Genomic DNA, 20,787 nt, shown 5'->3' with positions numbered 1-20,787 from the left:
CTTTGTACTTTGTTTTTACTACTTCTCTATCTTACATGAAGGTAACAAACAAATCTATTAGCAAAGTAAGGTAAACAGTTACCCTCTTGAGAAGAAAGCATGCCAGAATAAACCAGTTAGGGTTTCAAGTTACCTTTCCTTGTGAGCCAGAAGACTGCCAGCACTGCTCACTACCATCAATAAGCCGCGAAGCCTGATTCACAGAGGATGAGACGTTCAAATTCTTAACTATTCTTGACCAATCATCCAGTAACATTCCCCGCTGGCTACTATGCCGTCTCTTCAGCTGTTTTCCAGAACGTCCGCAAAATACTGGAGACTGACCTGCGTGGTTAAATGAAATTTTAAGCATGTACCTCTCAGGGAAAATTATTTTAAATAAATCCGTAAGCAATGTGAAAGGAAATAGAAGAAATCAAAGACTTCAGACATGTGGTCTAAAAGTAGAAGACACAACACATAAGCACGAAGAAAGCATGCCACATATATATGGTAATATTATTCATGTTTAAAGGGCATTGCTTGAAATTTATTCCTTTTTATGAGTTCCAAGTACTCTATCTGATGACAAGTTCTCATGCCTGTCATTTGGGATGTCACACCTTCTATTCTTAGGATTGATTTGTACCAAGAAACCATCCATGAATTCGTAAAAAAATGATTATTAAAAAATTAAGGAAAATTGCTCTAATATCTCTAGGAATGTAAAACACTAAGAGTAATTCTGAAAATGTTCCTTCCTTTTGAAATATAAATCAAAATTTGATGGTACATACACTTCAAAACACAGGCCCACAGCATGTGAGTTTTGTACACCACCACAGAACATGAAAAATACTCAGCCAACCCTTGAGAGAAATCCTTTACGGGAGAATATGCATCTAAGTTTCATCACTCAAAAATTCTGAACCTTAGTCAAGAACGAGAAAGGTTAGAGAGCTGCCGTTTTCCTCCTTGCACAAGCCCTTTACTGATGTTTGTAGCTTCTAGTAAGCCTGACAAAAATATTATTAGAACTTCTCTAGCCTACACCCAGTGCAATGGGCAGGGTTACCAATACACAACCATGCTAACTGATTTCTTAATGGGAAGTCTTTCTTGCCCTTTCAAGAGACCATGATATAAATACAATGCATGTTCAAGATCTCTAGTAGGGAATAAGTTTTATTTATTTTCCAAACTAATCAGGCTGGCTATATGTTTAATCTAAAAGCCAGCATTGCCTTGCAAAAAGCTAGATATCAGACTGATTTTTAGATGGCTGGGGAGAAAAGAAATAAAAGCCGGTTTCTGGTATTAATAATGATGCAAAACCCAAAAGTTTTGGAGTTAAAATGGTTTCAACTGTTCTTGTCTTCAAAAGTTAAAAATTCTGATGAGTGTTTCAAAAGGTCTCCCTTTCTTGTAACGGGCCATTCTTATAAATTATCCAGAGTCTCCAAATCATGGAGGAAGCGAGGCAACAGCCATCACACATTGCTAGGCAACACTATTACAGGTCAATAGAAGTCTAAAAATGAATCTTAGATGACGTATTTCAAGTTTTACCTGCTGTCATGAGGATCTACTCACCTACATTCGAACTCACAGCAAAAGGCAGGAAGATTAAAGAATTACACCATTTTGGCTCTTGGTGTAGCTAATAAGTCAGTTCTAACAAACAGTTAGTTGTCAGGCAGCCTTTTTTAAACTTATTTAACAGTACAACAAAAGCTTAAGGGTTGGCATTTTGGCATAGTTCACCACAAGCAATTGCTACAGCACTGTGATGTGTTAAAATGTTTTGCTGTCTAGAGGGTGAGTCCAACCATTAGTTTCATTATGATACAATGCTGATGTTTAAAACTTTTTACAACAAATTCATTGCATTTTGAGTAAACCTTGGAAGCATGTGTATTCTGAAACTTACCTGGTTCATTTATTCTGCCAAAGGTATGTCGGGTATTATGTTTCCTGGTTTTAAAACAGGTTTCACAAAAGTCAAAATCATCACAGTTTCTGCATTTGAATCTAGGCCCATTGATAGGAAACATCTGACAGCCATCACACCTGATTTCACAAAAGGAGAAAATATAAATACACTTCTAGCAGTTTTCATTACAGAAGCTAATTGTACCAGCAGTCAAGATAATGGGATCAAGACAATAAGGCCAAATAATAAACTATATACGTTAAGCAAGACATAATTCATCACTCACGTGACTCCAGGATGAATGCTGGGGACCAGTTCCATTTCTGACAATAATCCAGTCCAGTGAGATTGCTGAGGAAAGTCTACAATGACATCTTTTCCATTGGCACTAAAAGCTGTGACAAAAACATACAGAAAATAAAATGTGTTACAAATCTCTATGAAACGAAGCAGAGTCCAGTGCTACAGTCAATATCAGACCAGAAAAAAAACAGGAGTCACTTTCATAAGCAATTTTTTGTTTTAATGGAACTATATATTAACCTAGTCAGATAGTTTGGGAAGGGGCAGAGGGAAAGGGAGTACTAAAGATTTCTATAAATAGATTATATGTTTAAATAGAATATAGATAAAAATATATTTAAATTTCTTGACTCTGCATTATGAAGGGAGAGAGTATTTGTAAGCATAAATGAAATGACCAAAATCCGTACCTCTTTAAAAAATCGATGTATACAGATTACTTCTGTAGTATCAATTACAGGTTCTCATTAGTGTACCTCACTTTGACCTCACTTTCATACAGAGTCTTCAAGTCACATTTACTTCTTAAAGGGAAACCATAAGGATAAACCTTTGTGGTTCATCCACACAAAGCATACATGAGAACTACAACTGTGCAGGAAGCTGCACAGATTCTTAAGATCTTTACCAGATGTGAATGCAGCAGCTCAAAAAAGGGGTAGCCTCAGAGCGTATGTCCCTAAACCCATCACAGACATCACATACATTCTATTCTTATCATCAATAAGAGAGAAATCACAACAGTGTGATTTCTAAGCATGTCTAAAATATTCTGTCCTTAAACACTGCAGAAAGTCTGTGTGGTTTCCAATTTTATCTCCCATGCTCCAGTTTGAATATACATTACCTTTGACAACTCCCACACTCCGGTGAGTAACAGATCCCCATTTGTATTTGGGTGTGGTAACAGAGGTTTTCACTCGCACTTTGTCACCTATCTTGATATGAGAGGCAGAACTCTGTGGTGGGAAACCTAGCAGTTGCAAGAATAAATGCACAGTAAGTACTTTCTTCCACCCCCAAAATTAATCTCCCTTAGCATATCATTCAGGCTTTTTATTAAAAAGGTTATCAATGAACTTACCTAAAAGCTCGACGTGGATATATCTGACCCAGTAAGTACCACCTTTTTGCTGCCAATCACACTGCACATTGAGGTCATGCAAGCCATCTCTATCCAATTTAATAACTTTGCCAACATCTCCTTCGCAAACCTCCTCATAGGTTCTGCAGCACCTAACCATCATTCCCACCTACAGAAAAAGAAAAATAAAATGCCAGAGCTCTGCAGAGATGTTTGTACCAGAAGGAAAGTATTTTCCATATAGTTTTCATCACCACGCTTACCTGAATATTCTCTCTCACATACACAGCATAATCATCATTACTTAAGAAATCAGCTCGCTTCTTATAGGTCTGGCTCTCTGTTACAACAGCACCATTTGACTGGAAAAAAAAATCCAAGATAAACATATAACAGTTACAAAATTTGTTTTCAATTCAGATAAATAGAATTGTTAGCAGAAAATGAAGATAATCCAAAAAAAAACAGTATCATATCTAAGTTACATGCCAAAATGGGAAAAATCTTCAACAAGTCAACTCTCTACAGGGCTAGCATTTATGATCTACTTTAAAGCTTAATTTCCAGAATGACTTGCCAAGCTGTAAATTTTCAAGATTTGTGGAAAAAAATCTGTTAGTTGCTTGTATGAAATCTGCTTGCCGAAGAGTATTGGTGCAAAAAGGATTTGTGAGTAATCTATTTCGCCTTACACATACACATTCACATTCCACTCCTTAGGTTGTGTGTTTGCAGAGGAAAAAAACAAAAAAAGTATGTGAATAGTAGTCTCTTACTTAGAGTACATTACTTTTTTTTTGTTGTTATATAATAGAATCAGATTTTAGGTGTTCCGTTACAAAAACAAGCTGACGAGATGGAATATCATTCCCTTCAAGATGTATTTTTTAAAAAGATGGAGAATTACTGGATTCCTGATACAATATGAATGTTTAGAAAAACGTGTTATATTAAAGCCATCACACTCAAAAGGCATTTTTTTTTTTTGCCAATAACTGAAAACAGTTGTTATAAGGAAAAGGTAAGTTATTTCACTGGCATCTTTTTGCCATTTATTCACTAATTCATTAGTTATACTTTATTGCTAACATTTTACTTTTATTTTCAGCCAAAGGAAGAAAAAAATATACCAAAGGAGTCCTTTACAAACACTACTCTATAGCAGAGACTAGTTTACATGAAACTGAGACTAACTGTAGGGAATACCTAGGGTTACTAATAGTGAAAGATAAACCTGCATTCCACTCCTCCTTCTTTGCTACTCATACATACGTTTACAGATTATTCTTGAGATCTTTTATGTTATATTTTAGAAACTTATGGCCAACGTGGTCTTCTTTTAGTCTTGAAAGCCTGGGACAGCACAATGTTCTTGAACTCTAACCGAGTTCATAAAAGGAAAGAATCACAATTTACTGTCAGCTAGCATTACTTACTTTTTAGTAACCCGGTACTTACCACAGGGCAAGCAGCTTCAACTTCTTCGACCTCCTCTGTTATTTCCTCATCTGAATATTCATCAGAGATAGTATCAGCATCAGAGAGATCAGTAATTTGAACATCAGGGTGATCCAACAACCAGCCAACCAGGGCTTCCACTCCTAATACAGAAAACAAATGTAGTCTGTTACTGAGGGATTCTCTAGCATTCTTAGGATTGTATCCAAACAGAGAACAGTTGCTCCCTTGTTAAGTAGCATTTTAATCGGTTAGCAAAATCTCCTTCTAACATCATTAAATTAACTAAATGAAATACCTGGCAACCCAGAAGCGCTTCCAGAGGTTCCAGTCAGAGATTTTAGTGCAAATTCAATGTTTTTCCTGGGAAATCCCATTTCCATAAGTTGAACTACAATGGGAAGGGGTGGAATTGGAGACTGCTTGCGTTTCTTCACTTTTGTGGGCCGGATATGCTGCACTGTGATGGGTGTTGTAGCCTCACTAGAGCTACAGTCTTCAAACACTGGAGTTGAAGGATGTGTAGACTCTACCGCCAGATACTGGCATACTGCCAAAGCAGCAGCCTAAATGAGAACAAACTTTTTAGTCTAAGTAAAACAAGCATACTTAGTATAGTTTATATGTGCACCTGAAATTAAACATTATTTACTAAAAAGGGTCCGGTGCCACTTTTTAACATATAGCTTAACAAGTTTCAATAGGAATGTGATTTAGAAAGGGTTATTTATTAAGTTAATTTTTAGCAGAAAAGACAGACTCTACCTCAAGCTCTTGTTTGTCAAATATTGCTTTCACAGGTGATGGTTGGGTAGCAGCTGTCAAAAGTTGCTGTAAAAGTATCATGGGAGGCTGAGGTCCTTCAGGAGACATATCTCCTATGTCAGGAGAGGCAGCTGCTCCATCCTCTTGAAACAAAAACATTATTTTAACCAAAACCATGTAATACCAGTCCATCATAGGACTTATTCTGGAGCCAGAGTAAGTCATATCAGTAGATCAAACATATTGTTACTTCTCATATATTTCTTCTCCACAGGAAGCACGTGTTTAAGATTAAAACATGCGTGCTACACTTCCGTACAAAAAGCGAATGAGAAAATTGTAGATCATGAACGCCAGTTTTACAAAAATTCACTAGAAGATGTCTAGCAGAAACTGCTCAAGTAACTTGTGAACCAACCTTGTTACAAATTTATTATACAGAGGTCCACAATAAACTACTTTAAGATAGCTAACAACCTCCTCTCATTGATCCCAAAACCATGGTACCTACTTGCTGGACTAAGTCATCTCCTTCTCTAATACACCTCATGGGAAGAGCTCCCAATAAGTATTCACTGCCCCTTCAAAAGAATATACCTTTTCTGAATCAACTGCCTCTCAATTCTGCCATTTTTATATTTTACATTAGTGTTGGCATAAACATTCATGTTTCCTCAGTCTTTACTGTGGTATTTTAGAAGTGTTCTCACTCTTAACTCCAGAAAAAAAAAATCATATTTGAAACAATAACAGAGCAGCTACAGTCATCATGCACTTAATGCTGTCTAGGTTTTTTTGCTTGTTTTTAATTTTTTTTTTCCTGCCTTAAAAAACTGACGGTAGAAGTAAAAAAAAAAAAAAGTTCAATTTCTGTAAGAAAACTGATAATTCTGCTGACTTAAAATTTGGTAACTGAAAATAAAACTAAAAATATACAAACTGAACAAACATATTCATATATTTAAAGATATGCTTCAGAAGTTCCCAAAAGGTTAATATAAACTAGAAGGGAATTGATAACTATACTGAAGGACGGCAGAGCTACTTCCTTTATTTTTATGGGTAAAATGAATGTACATAGAAAATTAATTCAAGTTAATTAAAACTATAGTTCCTTAAAGTCCTCTTGAGGTTCTGCTCAAGATGTTACACCTTGGTACCTGTTGTTCCGGAAACTGCAAAGCATTTGAATTCAAAGGACTAGTTAAATGACATTTCATACTTTAAGCTTTGAAACATAAAAAGCAAACACTGCAAAAACGACGTAATACTTTTTTTTTTTTTAATAAAGAAATTCTGGTCTAATACTAATTATAGAAAACCTACGAATTTAGCTAACTCCAATATTTAAACTTCAAACACTTGACCCACTTATTTTGCAAAGCCAAAGTTAAAAAGTCGAAGTGTATTTGTGATGGACACACTCAACTCCTGCACGTGACACAAGTCTTGCTCGGGCTTATGAACCACAGTAGGCCTCAATGTGACTATTCCCTAAACTGGACAACTCATTAATAATAAAGCACCTGGTGAATGCTCACAGCCATGACCACAATCAAAAGGGGTACAAGCCCCAAAACAGATGACCAACTGAAAACCCTTACAAAGAAATAAAGAATTGCATTCAGAGGTCAAAAACAATGCAGTAAGACTCTACGTTTGACTATGAGCCAATCATTTTATCCTATAAATATAGCAGTCAGAGAAAGTTTAATCTCAGCTCTCCTTGCTGAAGCAGCAGGGTGCATGTCAGAGATCTCCCCTTGGGTAGGGATGCCTCTCAAGGTTACTCCTCAAGGTCAAGAGATCCTTACTGTGCTTGATGGCGAGTGAAACTTAAATCTTTAGAAGGTACTTAATTTATATTAATAGGTGCTCTAACACCTAAGCAAACAGTAACACACTCAGATTGCATTTCCAAATACCTGCAGGATTTAACGCACACTCCTGAACAGCTGGCTGAGATAAGATCTGCCGTAGTGTATCCTGATGAGAGAGCAGAGCTCGGCCTGCTTTCAGTATGTACAGCTTTAATTGCTGGCATCTCAGCAGATCCAAATCCACTTGACCTATCGGAAACATAAAGCAGCCATTAGCACTGTGAATCTTTTGTGTTACAGAAGAAAGGCTATATTCATACAACCTCAGTCCAAAAATCAGTTTACATCTTAACTCTGTATGAAAACTTGTGAAATGCTATTGAAGTATGAGTTACTTTGGACTGTACCTGGATTAGAAATTTGCACACATTCTGTGATGTATGATATTAAAAACACCACCTTCCTGCTTTTCACACCCTGGACAACCATACAGCTCATATATGGTACAGTAAGTGCAGTTAAGATGCTATATGTAGGCAACAGTTCAACCAATTCAACAGAAGAAGACCAACCCCAAACCATATTTACATTTCCTCACCTAAGTGAGAACAGTATTCCACTTGCAGTGCAGGGAAATTCTTCTCTTAGCTAAACTAGTCTCATAAGTGCGTATTATTCAATGTCAATTAAGAAAAAAGGTAAGGTTACAGAATTATTATTTTTTAAATATATGCTTGCTCTTAACAGTATTTTTCCCAGAGAGTATCAAGCCCTTTAAGAAAACAAAAGCGAAGACAGCAAAAGAAAAAACATGTACCTGAAAGACCCTGATTGGGAGACTTCATTCTGTGTTTTTCTATTTTACTTCCAGCCAGATTTACTAGTTGAGCCCAAATGGATAGCATAGGTTCAGTGAAAGGCAAGTTGTTTACATTAAAAGCCACAACTGGAAGCTGCAGACAGGGAGAAGAAACAGACAAATACAAAAAAAAAAAAAAACTGGTAAGCATTTTACAAAATTCTACAAAGTCATTCAGATGTTTGTATCATTATTAACTGAGGAAGAGAAAAAAGTAGTACCTGGTCAAGAACAATAAAACAAACAACTGGAGAGGATTTCTGTTCCCTATCAAGCTCCTAAACTTGCATTTGTACCACATAATCCCAGACATACTTAGTGAAGAGGCAAGACAGTTAAAGCAAGGAAGAACTACGGTCCCTGAAGCAGACCAGGCACTTCGGCTGTGCTTTCTGTCAAGTCATGTTAACCAGTTTGAGATTAAGATTCAAGTGAAAACATGTGAGAGTTTCTACATTAGTTAGCAAATAAAATGAAAGACAAATAAGCAAGCTGTTCTCATGTAAGAGATATAAATCATGTTGTCAGGACTTGGAATTCTACAAGTCGAAAAACTTCAGCTCAAATACCCTCTCCTCACCTCCCCAACAAATGAAGGCATTAAAGACCCAATAGAGGCTTGCATCAGTATCATCTTAGATTAGCATTCAGAGCATTGCAGATCTTGAATGTCAATGTATTAACCAATGAAAAGATTTTCTTTGCACCAAATTGAAGTTTAATTTCACAAAGCTATACCTTTCCCTGTATTAAAGCCTCAGTAAAACTAACTTACTGGTTTTAGTTGGTTCAGAGGGCACACTCTACATGTTCGCATGTCATAGAACTGCACGGTGATTTTCCCTTTCGGGGTGATGCGTGTCACCGTGCCTTCTCCAAATTCGTCATGAACCACTTGACCACCCAGTCTCAAGCGACTGTCTATGCCACCGATCACGGCTAACACTGCCATTAGGCCTCCCACCTCTGGATTCTCGGTGTCAGGGAAGTAGTCATCCAAAAGAGCCTAACAAAGAACAATAAAATTAACTGTAGGGAGAAAACATACTTCAAACTGCTTTAGAATACAAGGTCAATTAAACATACTTCAATTTAAAGATTACGAAACAAATATATATATACACAAACATAAAAAATGGTTTCAAAATTAAGCTTAATATTGTTTACATTTATTATTTCAAAATAAATATTGCTATAAAAATGAGCTTATTTTAAAACGTGGAAACTACCCCTTCTGACTGTTTTCCTGCAAAGATGTGGGTGATGGAGGTTAGCTGAGAGTTGATGTACTTGTTTATGAGTCCATTCCACTGGCTTAGCGAATGGAGTGTCCTCAGCAGTGCCACTATCTCTTCTGCTAAAGTACTACTGTGAGTTGCAGTTAGAGATGCTTGGGGCCTGGCCTTTCTCCTTCTCAGAGTAGATTCTGAAAAGATGAAGAAATTGCACAAAGTTATCAATTTAATGCATGCATTTCCTATTAAAAAAAAAAAAAACACTGGGGAAAATTCCCTCTACCTCTGAGTAGTGGGATATCTGAAGAACAAGTACTAAGCAGGCTGCCTAAAAAACCAAACAGTTTTTCCACAAGAAATTTCATGTCTCTCGCTCGTTCATTTTTATCCCAGGATGGAAGTACTGCTTTCAATAAATGTACAGCAAGAATCTAAAAAAGAGAACAAAATTGTTATTCGATTCTAAGTCCCCAAATATTACGAAAATTCTCAAACATTAAATACAGAAGAATATTTAACAAGTTAGCCTTCCTTTGCATTTTTTTTTTCTACAATACCAATTTCTCTCTGGCTAAAAAACTTACAGAGCTACTGATTTTCTGTTCATTTTGCTAAGGAATGTGTTAAAAGAAATTGTGCCAGTCTGAAGTCAGGAACAATTCTACTGTCACATTTTATAAGTGAATCCAGCCTCTGCAATATTTAAGACACAGACAAACACACACTGGGAAACAATGTGACAGACTAAATCACATTAAAGAAAATCTCATTAAGAAAAACAGAAATAAAGAATGGAAACTGTTCCGACTACAGAACTGGAACTTAGCACTAATACGTATTTCAGAATGAAAGTTTCCAAGTGTTCTGCAATGAAGGTATGATAATTTAAAAAAATATGAAATGTAAAGCTGAATGATACAAGACCGTAAAAAACAATCAAAGTGACACCCAAGAGTATTTACTATGTAACTAAAGCCTCTGAAACAGTGTAAAAAGAACAGGCTACCTCTCTAAAATCTAGACAATTCTGCGCTGACAAGGAACATGGGAAGGCACAGCTATGCAGTACCAGAGAACATGGGGTTGCACAGTCTGAACAGGAGTATTTCAGGTTTCAAGTTTCCTTATGTTCTGCCCAGAAGACAAATACAACTGACCAACAGCAGTGAAGAGAAGAATCTCTCGTTGCAAACCTCTTTCAATAATACAACTTTTTAAAACCTGAAGGTCTCATCTTGGCACTAAGCTAAATGCTGGCACGTGAGGAATGTTCATTTCTCTCGAGTATTCCGTGAACAGCACAGATAACTATAATGCTCTAAGTCCTGGGTGATGAGAGAAGGCTCACTAGATGAAAAAATACTGACAAGAAATCACTGGAAGCTTGCAAAAAAGAAAGTGCACAGGCCTTTACGATACCAGATTTAAGTTAAAAAAACTCTGATATCTCAATCAAGGAAAAGATTAAGATTTCTTGATCCCTAAATCTTAAAATTTGGAAGAGTTATTCCATAATAAAGGTGCTTTTCAATCTCAGGAAAAAGGCATTAAAAGATATTAAGAAAAAAATAGGAAAAAAGACAAAAATATACCAAAATTAGATGCAAAGATGCAGCTTTTTAAAGACTAATTAAAACAGTAACAATAGTTTACCATGGAAGGAAGGACAGTAGATAATACATAACTTGATACCTTTAAAATGAAATCGCACCTTTTTCCTAATCATTTTTCTCTCTTCTCTTTATTCAACTTCTAGCAAATGTTGCATGGGCTCTCTAGAGCATGTTTTTGGAACTCTGTTTTGACCTCACAACTGCACAAAATTTTCAGGCTTTTAATGGAACAAGGGAGCCTTAACTGCTCTGAACAGTCAAAATCTTGACAGATATTTTACAATGTTTAAACAATGAATCCTAAATATAAAAAGTTAACTTTTTTTTTTCCAATTAATCAAAAACTTGTTTAAGTACATTTCCCACCTTGTTTCTTTTTACATGCTTTTTTTTTTTTTTTTTTTTTTTTTTAAGACAACTAAAATCTACTAAACTCATGGCCTATCAAAGTCATTCGGAAATGCACACGTTACCTGTCTTTGTAGTGAAGCAGCAGTGAAAGACTCATGCCCCTCAACAATTTTCATTAGCAAAGTTATCCACTGAGAGGTACTGAGAGTGCTGCACATCTGAGGCATGAGTGCTATACTTCGAATGAATCCGAGCGTGCACCAGCTCCTATGCTGTTCTTTATAAACTAATTTATTTGGCAAGGAAGCTAAAAATAGAAAGACATACATGTAACAGTTGACTTTTCCATCAGCTACATAATTCTGTGTATACTATAGGCTTGGGATTTTTGGACAAAACATAACACTGAGTTGTTAAACTCCTTAAGGAGGAGGAGAAGCTAGGAACTTCAATTTTACAGACTGTGACTAATTTTCTTAAATACGTCTCCAAAACAATTCTCATCTTTATATTGTTTCCTCATTTCAAGTAGTTAACAGCATTACTCTTGAAATTACAAAGCTAGGAAATGAATATGATATACCCAGTCACACTGCTCCCCCCAAACAGAAGACAACTGCTAAGAAATTCATTACCTAAAACAATTACACATATATCCTAATGCTCAATATCTCACAAACTTCTGCTACTTCTGCTAATGTTCTAAGAAAGCTCAAGATCATTTGTTGTTTTTGTTAACAATTCAAGTTTTTAAGGTTCAAAAATGCATTTTCTATTAAAAGAATAAAAACTAGTAACAAAAGATTTACGAAGTTCTAAGAACAAAACACAAAACAGAAGCACACAGCTGAGTCAGACTACGTTAATATAACATACCTGATTTATCTATTGTTCCACTCTCCACAAGCATACGGAGTAGGCCACACAAAGTCCTTGTAGCATCACTTTGCATGACTTCAGCGTGGACACCAGCAGAGAGACACAGTGTCTGCAAGAGGTTCACGGTACTTGTCAGCATCATGGAAGTAGGGTGAAGATTTCTTTCAACTTGTTCTCCTTCTGAAGGGAGACACAAAAGGCAAAGAAATACAATAATACCAAATCAATCTATTTCATAAAAAATTCTGAAACAAACAAGATGTTAGCAATTCACGGTAAATATTTTCTTTAGATGATTTGACACGAAGAAGATAAGGGATAAGTATAAACCAAGCATTTTGTATAAGTATTTTCAATTTATTCTCTGGCAGTAAACTATTCAGAAGAAATTCAGAATGCAGTGCTGAGAATAGGTAAGGAAGTGACTAGACCATATAATTAGGCCACGTAAAATCCAAACTTTAGAATAGCATTAGAATAAGTTCAAACATACCTCCTGAGACCAGTAACAAACTATTTCACTTGGGTAATCATGATTTCTTCAGCCCATAAATACGCAACAAATATGATACTAAGCTTTCTATCCACCTTTCTCGTGATAAATATATTTTAAGAAAGATTCTAGCCAGAAATCTAGACCTATTAAATTAGCCGTTTTGATCTAGCATTTTCTCGTGAAAGCAGCGTTTTTCGTATTATAAGATGTCAGTTTTGGAATTCAACTAAAACCCTGCCTTCAGTTTGTTTTTTGTATTTACCAGAATCATCCTCAGTGTCTGAATCCTCTGTTGTGGGCTGTGCTGCCGGTGGTGGCTCAGCTAGTTTGAGATCATATTTTCCCTCCTTCCCCATTCTGTAAGAATTTGTGCTTCCGGTGTCCCACTGTACTCTAATCCAGCCATCTTCTCCCAGTTCTCCAATCACACGACCCAAACCCGGAGGGGGCCCATCCTGACAAAAGAGAGAGCCTCAAGTTATACAATCAACAACATTATTTCACACTCAAAGTTCATAAAGTAATAATTCTATTGCTCTTTTTTGCTGCTAACCTAATGGTTAAGTAGTAAACATTCAATAACGTTTTAAAATTCAGCATAAAGTTGGAAAACATTTCACAGTCTTCTAGAGAAATTATCCCAGTGAACTCCAGCAACATTTATATTTTAATCTTTATTCTGCAACATACTATGTAAATACCACACACATAGTTGGAACTGCATAATCTTGTAGCAAATTTGATCTAATTTCATTCTAAATCCCAAATCATAACATTCTCACTAGAAAAGGAATTTTCATCTCCAAAATCAAAATTAAACAAATACTAAATCTATTTTATGTTAACTCTCCAAGTTAACTCTCCAAAATTACCATTAATGTTTGAACATTAAAAAAAAAACCACAAACTTTAGATTTTAACACACCCAAACCTGTATGGAATAAGTTGTACCTGATCACCCCATTTCCAGTCTACCCCTCTCACCACCCTGGTACCAATTTTCATCATGGCTGCCAACTCTGGTCCAGAAACAGGGAGCTGAACTGGCGTAGTTTCCTTTCTTGACTCTTCTAGGACCGTGGCTGAAGCTCCATGAGAAGAAGCAATCATATCTTCTTCAATGTTATCAGAACTAGGTCCTTAAAAAAAAAAAAAAAAAAAAATAGCATCAGCTCCCAATTTTTTTTATAAGCACCCTTTTCACACTTACACCTTGCTGAGCTTTTAGAAAAGCTGAGCTTTTTACAAAAATAGGATGTAATGATTTTGAATGCACAGTGCTTTATTTTGAAAAGTGACGTTATAATGATGAGGCCAATAGCCAAGTGGTTCTACTAACAGAACTTTTTTGGGAAAAACTTCATATGAATACTCAAGTTAAGTAAAATAATGAGTATTTCCTATTGTCTAGGAAAACCAATTTTAAAAAAGCAGGAAAACTTGAATCAGGTCAATAAAACACAAAACATTTTGTAAAAACTTTAATAAAGAAAGCTTCCAGTTTAAATATACAGACTGGGAATGGTTTTAATAGGTAGAGCAGACAAAACTGAATGTATTGCTAGTATTGTTTTTAATGTTTCCACCAAAACTACGTTATCACTCCCAAATTATGGCAAAGAAGGACCAAGGCAAAAGCTTAAGGAAAAAAAATCACGACTGAATAAAGGCTGTAATCAAACTGACTTCCCTCTCAATCACATTTACAGTTCTTTTTTTGTTGTTTTTCTTTTTTGGTTTTCTTTTCGAGGTGGGGGGGGTAGTAGGATTAAAGGTGAAAAGCTTAAAGTACTACTTTTAAGAAGCAAAGTCATTCTGTAATTTGGGTACACCAACATGTAAATTTGATTTCTTCCAAACAAAACAAAACCAGACTCAGACTTTGTACCTATCAGCCGCAGTGTCGTTTGTGTCAATGCTAGCATGCCAGAGTTGAGGAGAAGGCTCAAGGTATTAGCACCATGCTGCAGTGTCAACATGTTGAGCATGACCAGCAGGAAACGTGCTTGTGGAATAGTTCCAAGACTTGGTCCTGCTGGATTCTCATTAGTAATTGTTTGCAGAGGAACAGGCTGCACACCTAATTCAGAAGTAATATAAGTAACAAAGTCAGTTGACACTTAGGAAGCTACAGTAAAATATAAGCTACAATAAAGTACAAATTTATTTGATTGTTGGCTTAAAATATGTCTTGATTCCACACTTGGCTTTAAGAATTTACAAGCCGAACTTCCAAGAACTTCTTACATCTTAGATTTTCATGGTAAAATGTCACTAATGAGTAATCAAATCACCTGTTGCTGGAAAACCAGCAACATTCTCAAACACTGAAAAGTGAGTTGGGGGTGGGGAGACAACAGACAATACACGGAAAGAAAGCCAAAATATTTCTCAGCACAAAGCAAGGGAATTAATTTTAGAATTCCAATTACTGGGAACTTCAAAGAATGTAATGATGTTAGTTTAAAACAGCTTTCTCCCCGGTCAACAGCAAGAAGAAAAAAAGTATTCACCTAATTCCTTAAATTTCGCATTGGCATCTAACAAGATGTTCCGGACGTTCTGAATAGCCCATGCATACAACTTTCCAAAAGTTACTTCTAGGAGCATTCTGTTAAAAGGTGGGATGAGATCAACATCCTTCAAGCAGTCGGTAAGAGGTTCCCTACAGATAAGATAAACAACAACCAAAAAGTAAGTATTTTTTCCCCCTCAATGAAGAATTGTAAAAGCAAAATTTAAAATTAAAAAAAAAAACGTTTTACCCTATATTAGCTCCTTCTGGAATAAGCCTCTGCCATCCACAGAACATAGCATACTGCACAGATGGGAGCAAAAAATTCTTTGTTGCCAATTTCAGAATAGTATCTATTCCCTCCAGACGAACTTCTGCTCTTTCCAGCTGCAAAAGGTAAAAAAAAAAAAAAAAAAAGTTATACTTACGTAGATTGCTAATACATGAATGCCCATTTTCATCCAACTTTACCTGCTTTAATAAACATTTCCTCATTTTTTCAACATCTACCGGCTCTTCTTTAAGTGCAAATTCAACAATGGTGTTAAGGAGGGCAGACTGTGGATACAAGCCTTGGACATTTTGTTTCAGCCATTTGTACTTGTGGACACCTGTAACTGTACTCAAAATTGGCTGCCACTTATCCTGTAAAACAGGAAAGTAGCATGTTAAACAAACTTAAATTACTGAAAACTCAAGTTATTTTACATAAAAATGGAAAAAAATCTTCAAAGACAGTGAAGAATTTAACATTATTTCTAACTCATTATCTTGTTTGCAATTGCTACACACAATTTCAAATGCATTACTATTCAAAAAAGTAGTAAATCATCATCATTTTATGCTGAAATGAAGCTTTATTTGAACACTAAGATTATCAATAATCTTAAAATTTGAGAAGGTATATCTTTACATATTCTAAATATGCATGCAATACAGTACACAAGATTATTTTCTATGAATTATTCCAAGTTTCACTAAAACAATGTGCCATACTTAGTCACATGTCCCAAACAATATTATCAGAATATTGACAATTTATTGCAATCATCACTTTAGCTAATATTTCTTCTTGTTTTTATTCATAAGATTTATCTGATATCCTACCTTGGGTGATTTGATTGGTATGGGCCTTTTATCTATAGGTACAGGACTGTGAGGTACAACACAGGTTTCTTCTAAATCACTCTCTTCATTTCCAATTTTGGATTCTTCTACATCAGCAGATTCAGATTTTTTTGGCACTAAAAATAAAAAATTACTCCTTTGTGTAACCTGGTAGCATTTACAGTATCATATTTTTAGATTTGGTATTTTTAGGTTTGCAAAAAATACAGAAACATAATGTTCATACAGAAACGGCAGAAACATAATGTTCATACAGAGATGTTCATACAGAACATTTAAGATCTTTTAAGATCTGCCTGGGATAAAATGGAAAGGTACTTCAGGTAAACTCTAGGTCTAGCTGTTATAAAATAAGCTCTGGTAGTATCTGCAATATGCTTATATCTTTAAGACAAACTTCAAAACCACCTGAGTGTTTGTTCATCACATAATTGATTTCCAGTTGAACAGTTCTTTGACTACGATTGCTTTAATACAACATGATTTTTAATAAGGTACTACTTCCAGTTAAGCTGTACTAAAACCAATTCAGGACTGATAGTGATGGACCATTTTAACATGCCAGAACTCAAAGAAGCATGCCTCACCTAAACTTGTCTCTCTCATTTGCCTGCCTTTGCCCTAGGAACTAATGTATAACCATTGATTTTGAAGTCATGGAAATGTAACAGAAAGCAAGGTTTTGATGTTTTAGCTAACAAAAAATAGTCTCAAAAACTGGAGTAAACTATGGAATGAGCTTAGTTTTCCCTCTTTCAAAGAGAATACAATATTAATGTTGCCTTACCTCTCTTTTTCCTTTTTTCTCTAATTATTTTCTGAACTACTCTCCGCCATCGGGGCAAGGAACTCAGAAGTTTAAATTTAGACATTATAGAGAGATCATTGCAAACTGCAGGACGTAGCTCGTTGAACAAGAATCTCAAACGCTCAATGACAGGAGCACAAACCTCCTTGTAAGAACGCCCTTGTTCTTGATGGGTCTATAAAAGGCATTGAAAGATTAAATCACTATGTGGTATACAATTAAAAAAGAAAAAGCAACTTTTTAAATAAAACAATTCAAATAATCTAAATTTCAGTAGGTAAGAGACTTACCTTAATCAGTGAGCATTTTGCTTGGTAGACAACACGACACACGTCCACTACAGACTTTGGTAAGGTTTTGTGTTTTACCTGGTCAACTCCAAGGGTACCAGGATGAACAAGAGACAATGCCACATGACCTTAATGAGAAAAGACAATTTCTGAACATGCATTTCCAAAATCATAAGTAGTAAAGTTTAAACCAGTACAAAACGTATTCTAGAACAGCTATACCACAAGCCTACCTACCCAAATCTTCATGCTTCAGAAGACAACATAATAACAAACGTCCTACTTCTTCCACAGGATGTTCAGGAGGGAATGTGATTGGTGTTGTTAAGTGACACTGTTTACAGTATCTCTCTATTTGACACAAGAAGTCCTACAAAACCACAAAAAAAAAAAAAACACTATTTAGCTTTGTTTTGGAATACAATGAAAGGATCCAAAATACTCCAGCCAGCATTTAAATAACACTGAGTAACTTCCACAACCTAACTAGATAGTACTCAGAAATCAGAGACACCACAACACAGTATACAACTACTTAATACACAGTAATTACAACCCAATGCTACAAAGAATACTTTGTATCATTCTTCTTGTAAAAAGACCAACACAGCTACAGGTAACAATGCTACTACTATCTCTGGATAACTGGAAGTGAGCACATTCTGTCAATACTACTAAAGCCTAATATCACACGTAATGCATTATTTATTCTTTCTGTAAGAACACACAACGTTTAGTTCTCCACTCAAAATTCAAAAGAAAAACTGTACTGTTAAGCTATCAAGTGATTTTTTATCCATTAATAGCATTCCATCATTCCTTTCACAGAGACAACAGAAAAAGTTATTTCAGAATTGCTCTACTGTAACTTATGGAGGATTTGCACAACAAAACTGCTTCGTGCCACCACTATAAGCCTTCAGCAAAACTTTTTTTTTTAAACAGAACAATTGAGGGCTTACCTTCACAGTATGATCCTGAATATTATTATCTGCAATAGCTTGGAGAAAGGGTTGTGAATGGTCACTCAAAGTTAATCGATGTGAATATAGTTTTGATTTGTTTGGGGTTGTGTTCCCAGGTGAGCTGCAGTGGTCTTCATCTTTTTCCTCATTGTAACTGTAGTGAATCTGACTAGTTTGCAAGCCTCCAGAAAAGATAGATGACTTCAACCATTCTAAAATAAAGAAAACACAAATCTATATTCTGATGAAAGCTATTGAGACTCAACAAATCCCGGAAATGAAATGCATACACAGCTATAAACAGAAGGTTTAGCAGCTCTTCCATTTGCTGGAACATTTTCAAACTAAAAAAAGATTCTACAACTAAGAAACGATCAAGTAACAGGGCAGTCACCACCTGTTTACAGATGAGAGGGCCTTCGTCATTTTTCTGTGATTAATATGGAATTATACCCTCTATTCACAAAATAATGATAGTCAACATGGAAAAATCCAGCACCAGATGCTTCAGGCACTCTTATTTGAGTACTCCATTGTGAGTTAACTGTGCTATACAGTTACCAGTTAGATATCCTTCTCTTTGAAAATTCTCTGTACCGTGTATATTACAAAATTCTAGATATGTAGTTGTTCATAATTATATCATAATTCCTTTCTAAATCTTGCTAAATTCTTTGGCCTCACTGAGTGTGGTAATTAATATTAAGAATAAAGAACTTCAGTTTTACTGTCCTCTGAAGAACTGAAGATGTTATGTTAATTTGGCCTTTTCTGGTATGCTTTGACAAATGCTACATGAAGTTTCGCTTACTGGCACATTCAACTTCCAGAGGAGAAAGCGGTGTACTCATTGCCAGGTAGGAAGCATGCAGTCCAAGGAGAAGACCCAAATTTCTTTCTGTGTCGATTAGAGGTGATGACAAAGTACTGAGATCTGGTGTTGTAATCACTTCCTGGTCAGGCTAGGAAAAAAAAGATGAGTTGAAAGCTAGAATTTGAGCTCCAACAAGGATTTTGGAGGCAAAGCAATACTTTACTTTAGAAAGCATGCATCTGTTATAATACAACATTTTTACCTCCATATACTGGCCAACGCAGAAGGCATGCATTGACTCCCTTGTGTCCTCAAACTGCAAAGCAGCTTCCAAAGCAACAACTGGGTCCTCACCTGCAAACTGAGCTAATGAGAGAATGAGGTAGTCAGGAAAGCATCTAAAAGCCTGTTTATGCCATCTATTTTTACACAGAAGTAATCTGTGCTTTTAATTCAGATGCTGATTCTCACCAAGTATACTATTGCCAGTTAAAGACTGGGTTTGAAAGTCCTTTATATCATACACTTTCCCATCGATAACTGTCCAAAATCCTCCATCTTTGTTGTGGTTCTCTAGATCGGCTTTACGTATAAGCGTCACCTCCTCATTATTTCTGCAACTCTGGCCAGTAAAAAATGAACCTACAAGTATAAAAGAGAATAGAGAATTTATTAACAGAAATAGAGAAAGCAAAGTTTCTCTGGACATTCTTTTAACAGTCACATAACCTGTTTGCCTTTTGACATGCTTAGAAGTCAAAATTGATTTCAATATTGATGTGTCCCTCTATACACAGCATGCAATTACATTGTCTAAATGCTGTACTCTTTTATGCAGTAATCTTCAATGTCACCTTGCAATAGACCTGACATTGCCCAACTACACAGCTGTTTTGTTTGGAGGTGGAGCAGTACAACTATTCTGGCAGATTACTGCTGTTTGGTTCTCCCTTAAAATTACTTCAGTTTTACTACATGCTTGCCTGCAAGGCATTGGATTTTTATTTAATTTCAGTTTAAGTCCACATTTTTATTTAAAAAGACAGTTACTTACACATGCGAAAACTCTTCCAATTTAAATATAAATAAACTATTTCAAAATAAATGTAATTTCATTTAGGCAAGAAAGATCAAAGTCATGTTGTTTGCACATGTGCATCTCCATCTCAGTTTGTTCTTTTAGGCCACTAACTGAATTTTCATATAGCTTTTGCTCTCCCCAACACACAATCAGTGTGACATTTCACTCTCTCTGGTTATGCTGACCATGTGTTTCATTCCTCCCTCCACCAGTGAAAAGCTCAGTTAGAAATGCATGTTTTCTGCTTCTGCATGTTTTCTGCTTCTCTTCTCACCCCAGAGACAGCCTATGTTATGAAATGCCAACAGAATTAGGAACAAAACACATAGAAGTAGTACTCGTGTATTCACTGTAACTTTAAACACTCAAAATGGAAAATTGAAATGGATGTTGCAAATTATGCAAAACACT

At 35.8% G+C, this 20,787-nt stretch overlaps 1 protein-coding gene across 3 annotated transcripts in view; it reads right to left on the bottom strand.

Annotated features, from left to right (window-relative positions):
• HERC2 (HECT and RLD domain containing E3 ubiquitin protein ligase 2) overlaps nt 1–20,787 on the bottom strand; it is a 111,575-nt gene that overhangs the window by 44,347 nt on the left and 46,441 nt on the right. For all 3 annotated transcript variants that reach the window (XM_048051157.2, XM_066983432.1, XM_048051158.2), the window contains 30 exons: nt 19,767–19,937; nt 19,558–19,661; nt 19,293–19,443; nt 18,479–18,693; nt 17,754–17,886; nt 17,517–17,644; nt 17,206–17,401; nt 16,398–16,534; nt 15,762–15,935; nt 15,541–15,677; nt 15,289–15,440; nt 14,664–14,855; nt 13,727–13,914; nt 13,038–13,230; nt 12,277–12,459; nt 11,523–11,707; nt 9,720–9,867; nt 9,431–9,627; nt 8,977–9,207; nt 8,160–8,295; nt 7,448–7,591; nt 5,523–5,665; nt 5,056–5,323; nt 4,758–4,900; nt 3,563–3,661; nt 3,300–3,468; nt 3,063–3,188; nt 2,199–2,307; nt 1,910–2,049; nt 134–324 (listed from right to left, as the gene is read on the bottom strand). In XM_048051157.2, the coding sequence (XP_047907114.1) occupies nt 134–324; nt 1,910–2,049; nt 2,199–2,307; nt 3,063–3,188; nt 3,300–3,468; nt 3,563–3,661; nt 4,758–4,900; nt 5,056–5,323; nt 5,523–5,665; nt 7,448–7,591; nt 8,160–8,295; nt 8,977–9,207; nt 9,431–9,627; nt 9,720–9,867; nt 11,523–11,707; nt 12,277–12,459; nt 13,038–13,230; nt 13,727–13,914; nt 14,664–14,855; nt 15,289–15,440; nt 15,541–15,677; nt 15,762–15,935; nt 16,398–16,534; nt 17,206–17,401; nt 17,517–17,644; nt 17,754–17,886; nt 18,479–18,693; nt 19,293–19,443; nt 19,558–19,661; nt 19,767–19,937 (4,883 nt within the window). The remainder of the gene's footprint in view (nt 1–133; nt 325–1,909; nt 2,050–2,198; nt 2,308–3,062; nt 3,189–3,299; nt 3,469–3,562; nt 3,662–4,757; nt 4,901–5,055; nt 5,324–5,522; nt 5,666–7,447; nt 7,592–8,159; nt 8,296–8,976; nt 9,208–9,430; nt 9,628–9,719; nt 9,868–11,522; nt 11,708–12,276; nt 12,460–13,037; nt 13,231–13,726; nt 13,915–14,663; nt 14,856–15,288; nt 15,441–15,540; nt 15,678–15,761; nt 15,936–16,397; nt 16,535–17,205; nt 17,402–17,516; nt 17,645–17,753; nt 17,887–18,478; nt 18,694–19,292; nt 19,444–19,557; nt 19,662–19,766; nt 19,938–20,787) is intronic.

The sequence above is a fragment of the Anser cygnoides genome, chromosome 1 (assembly GCF_040182565.1).
Source record: "Anser cygnoides isolate HZ-2024a breed goose chromosome 1, Taihu_goose_T2T_genome, whole genome shotgun sequence".
NCBI lineage: Eukaryota > Metazoa > Chordata > Aves > Anseriformes > Anatidae > Anser > Anser cygnoides.
Note: the sequence above shows the minus strand (reverse complement) of the source record. Positions and strands in the feature narration are given on the sequence as shown.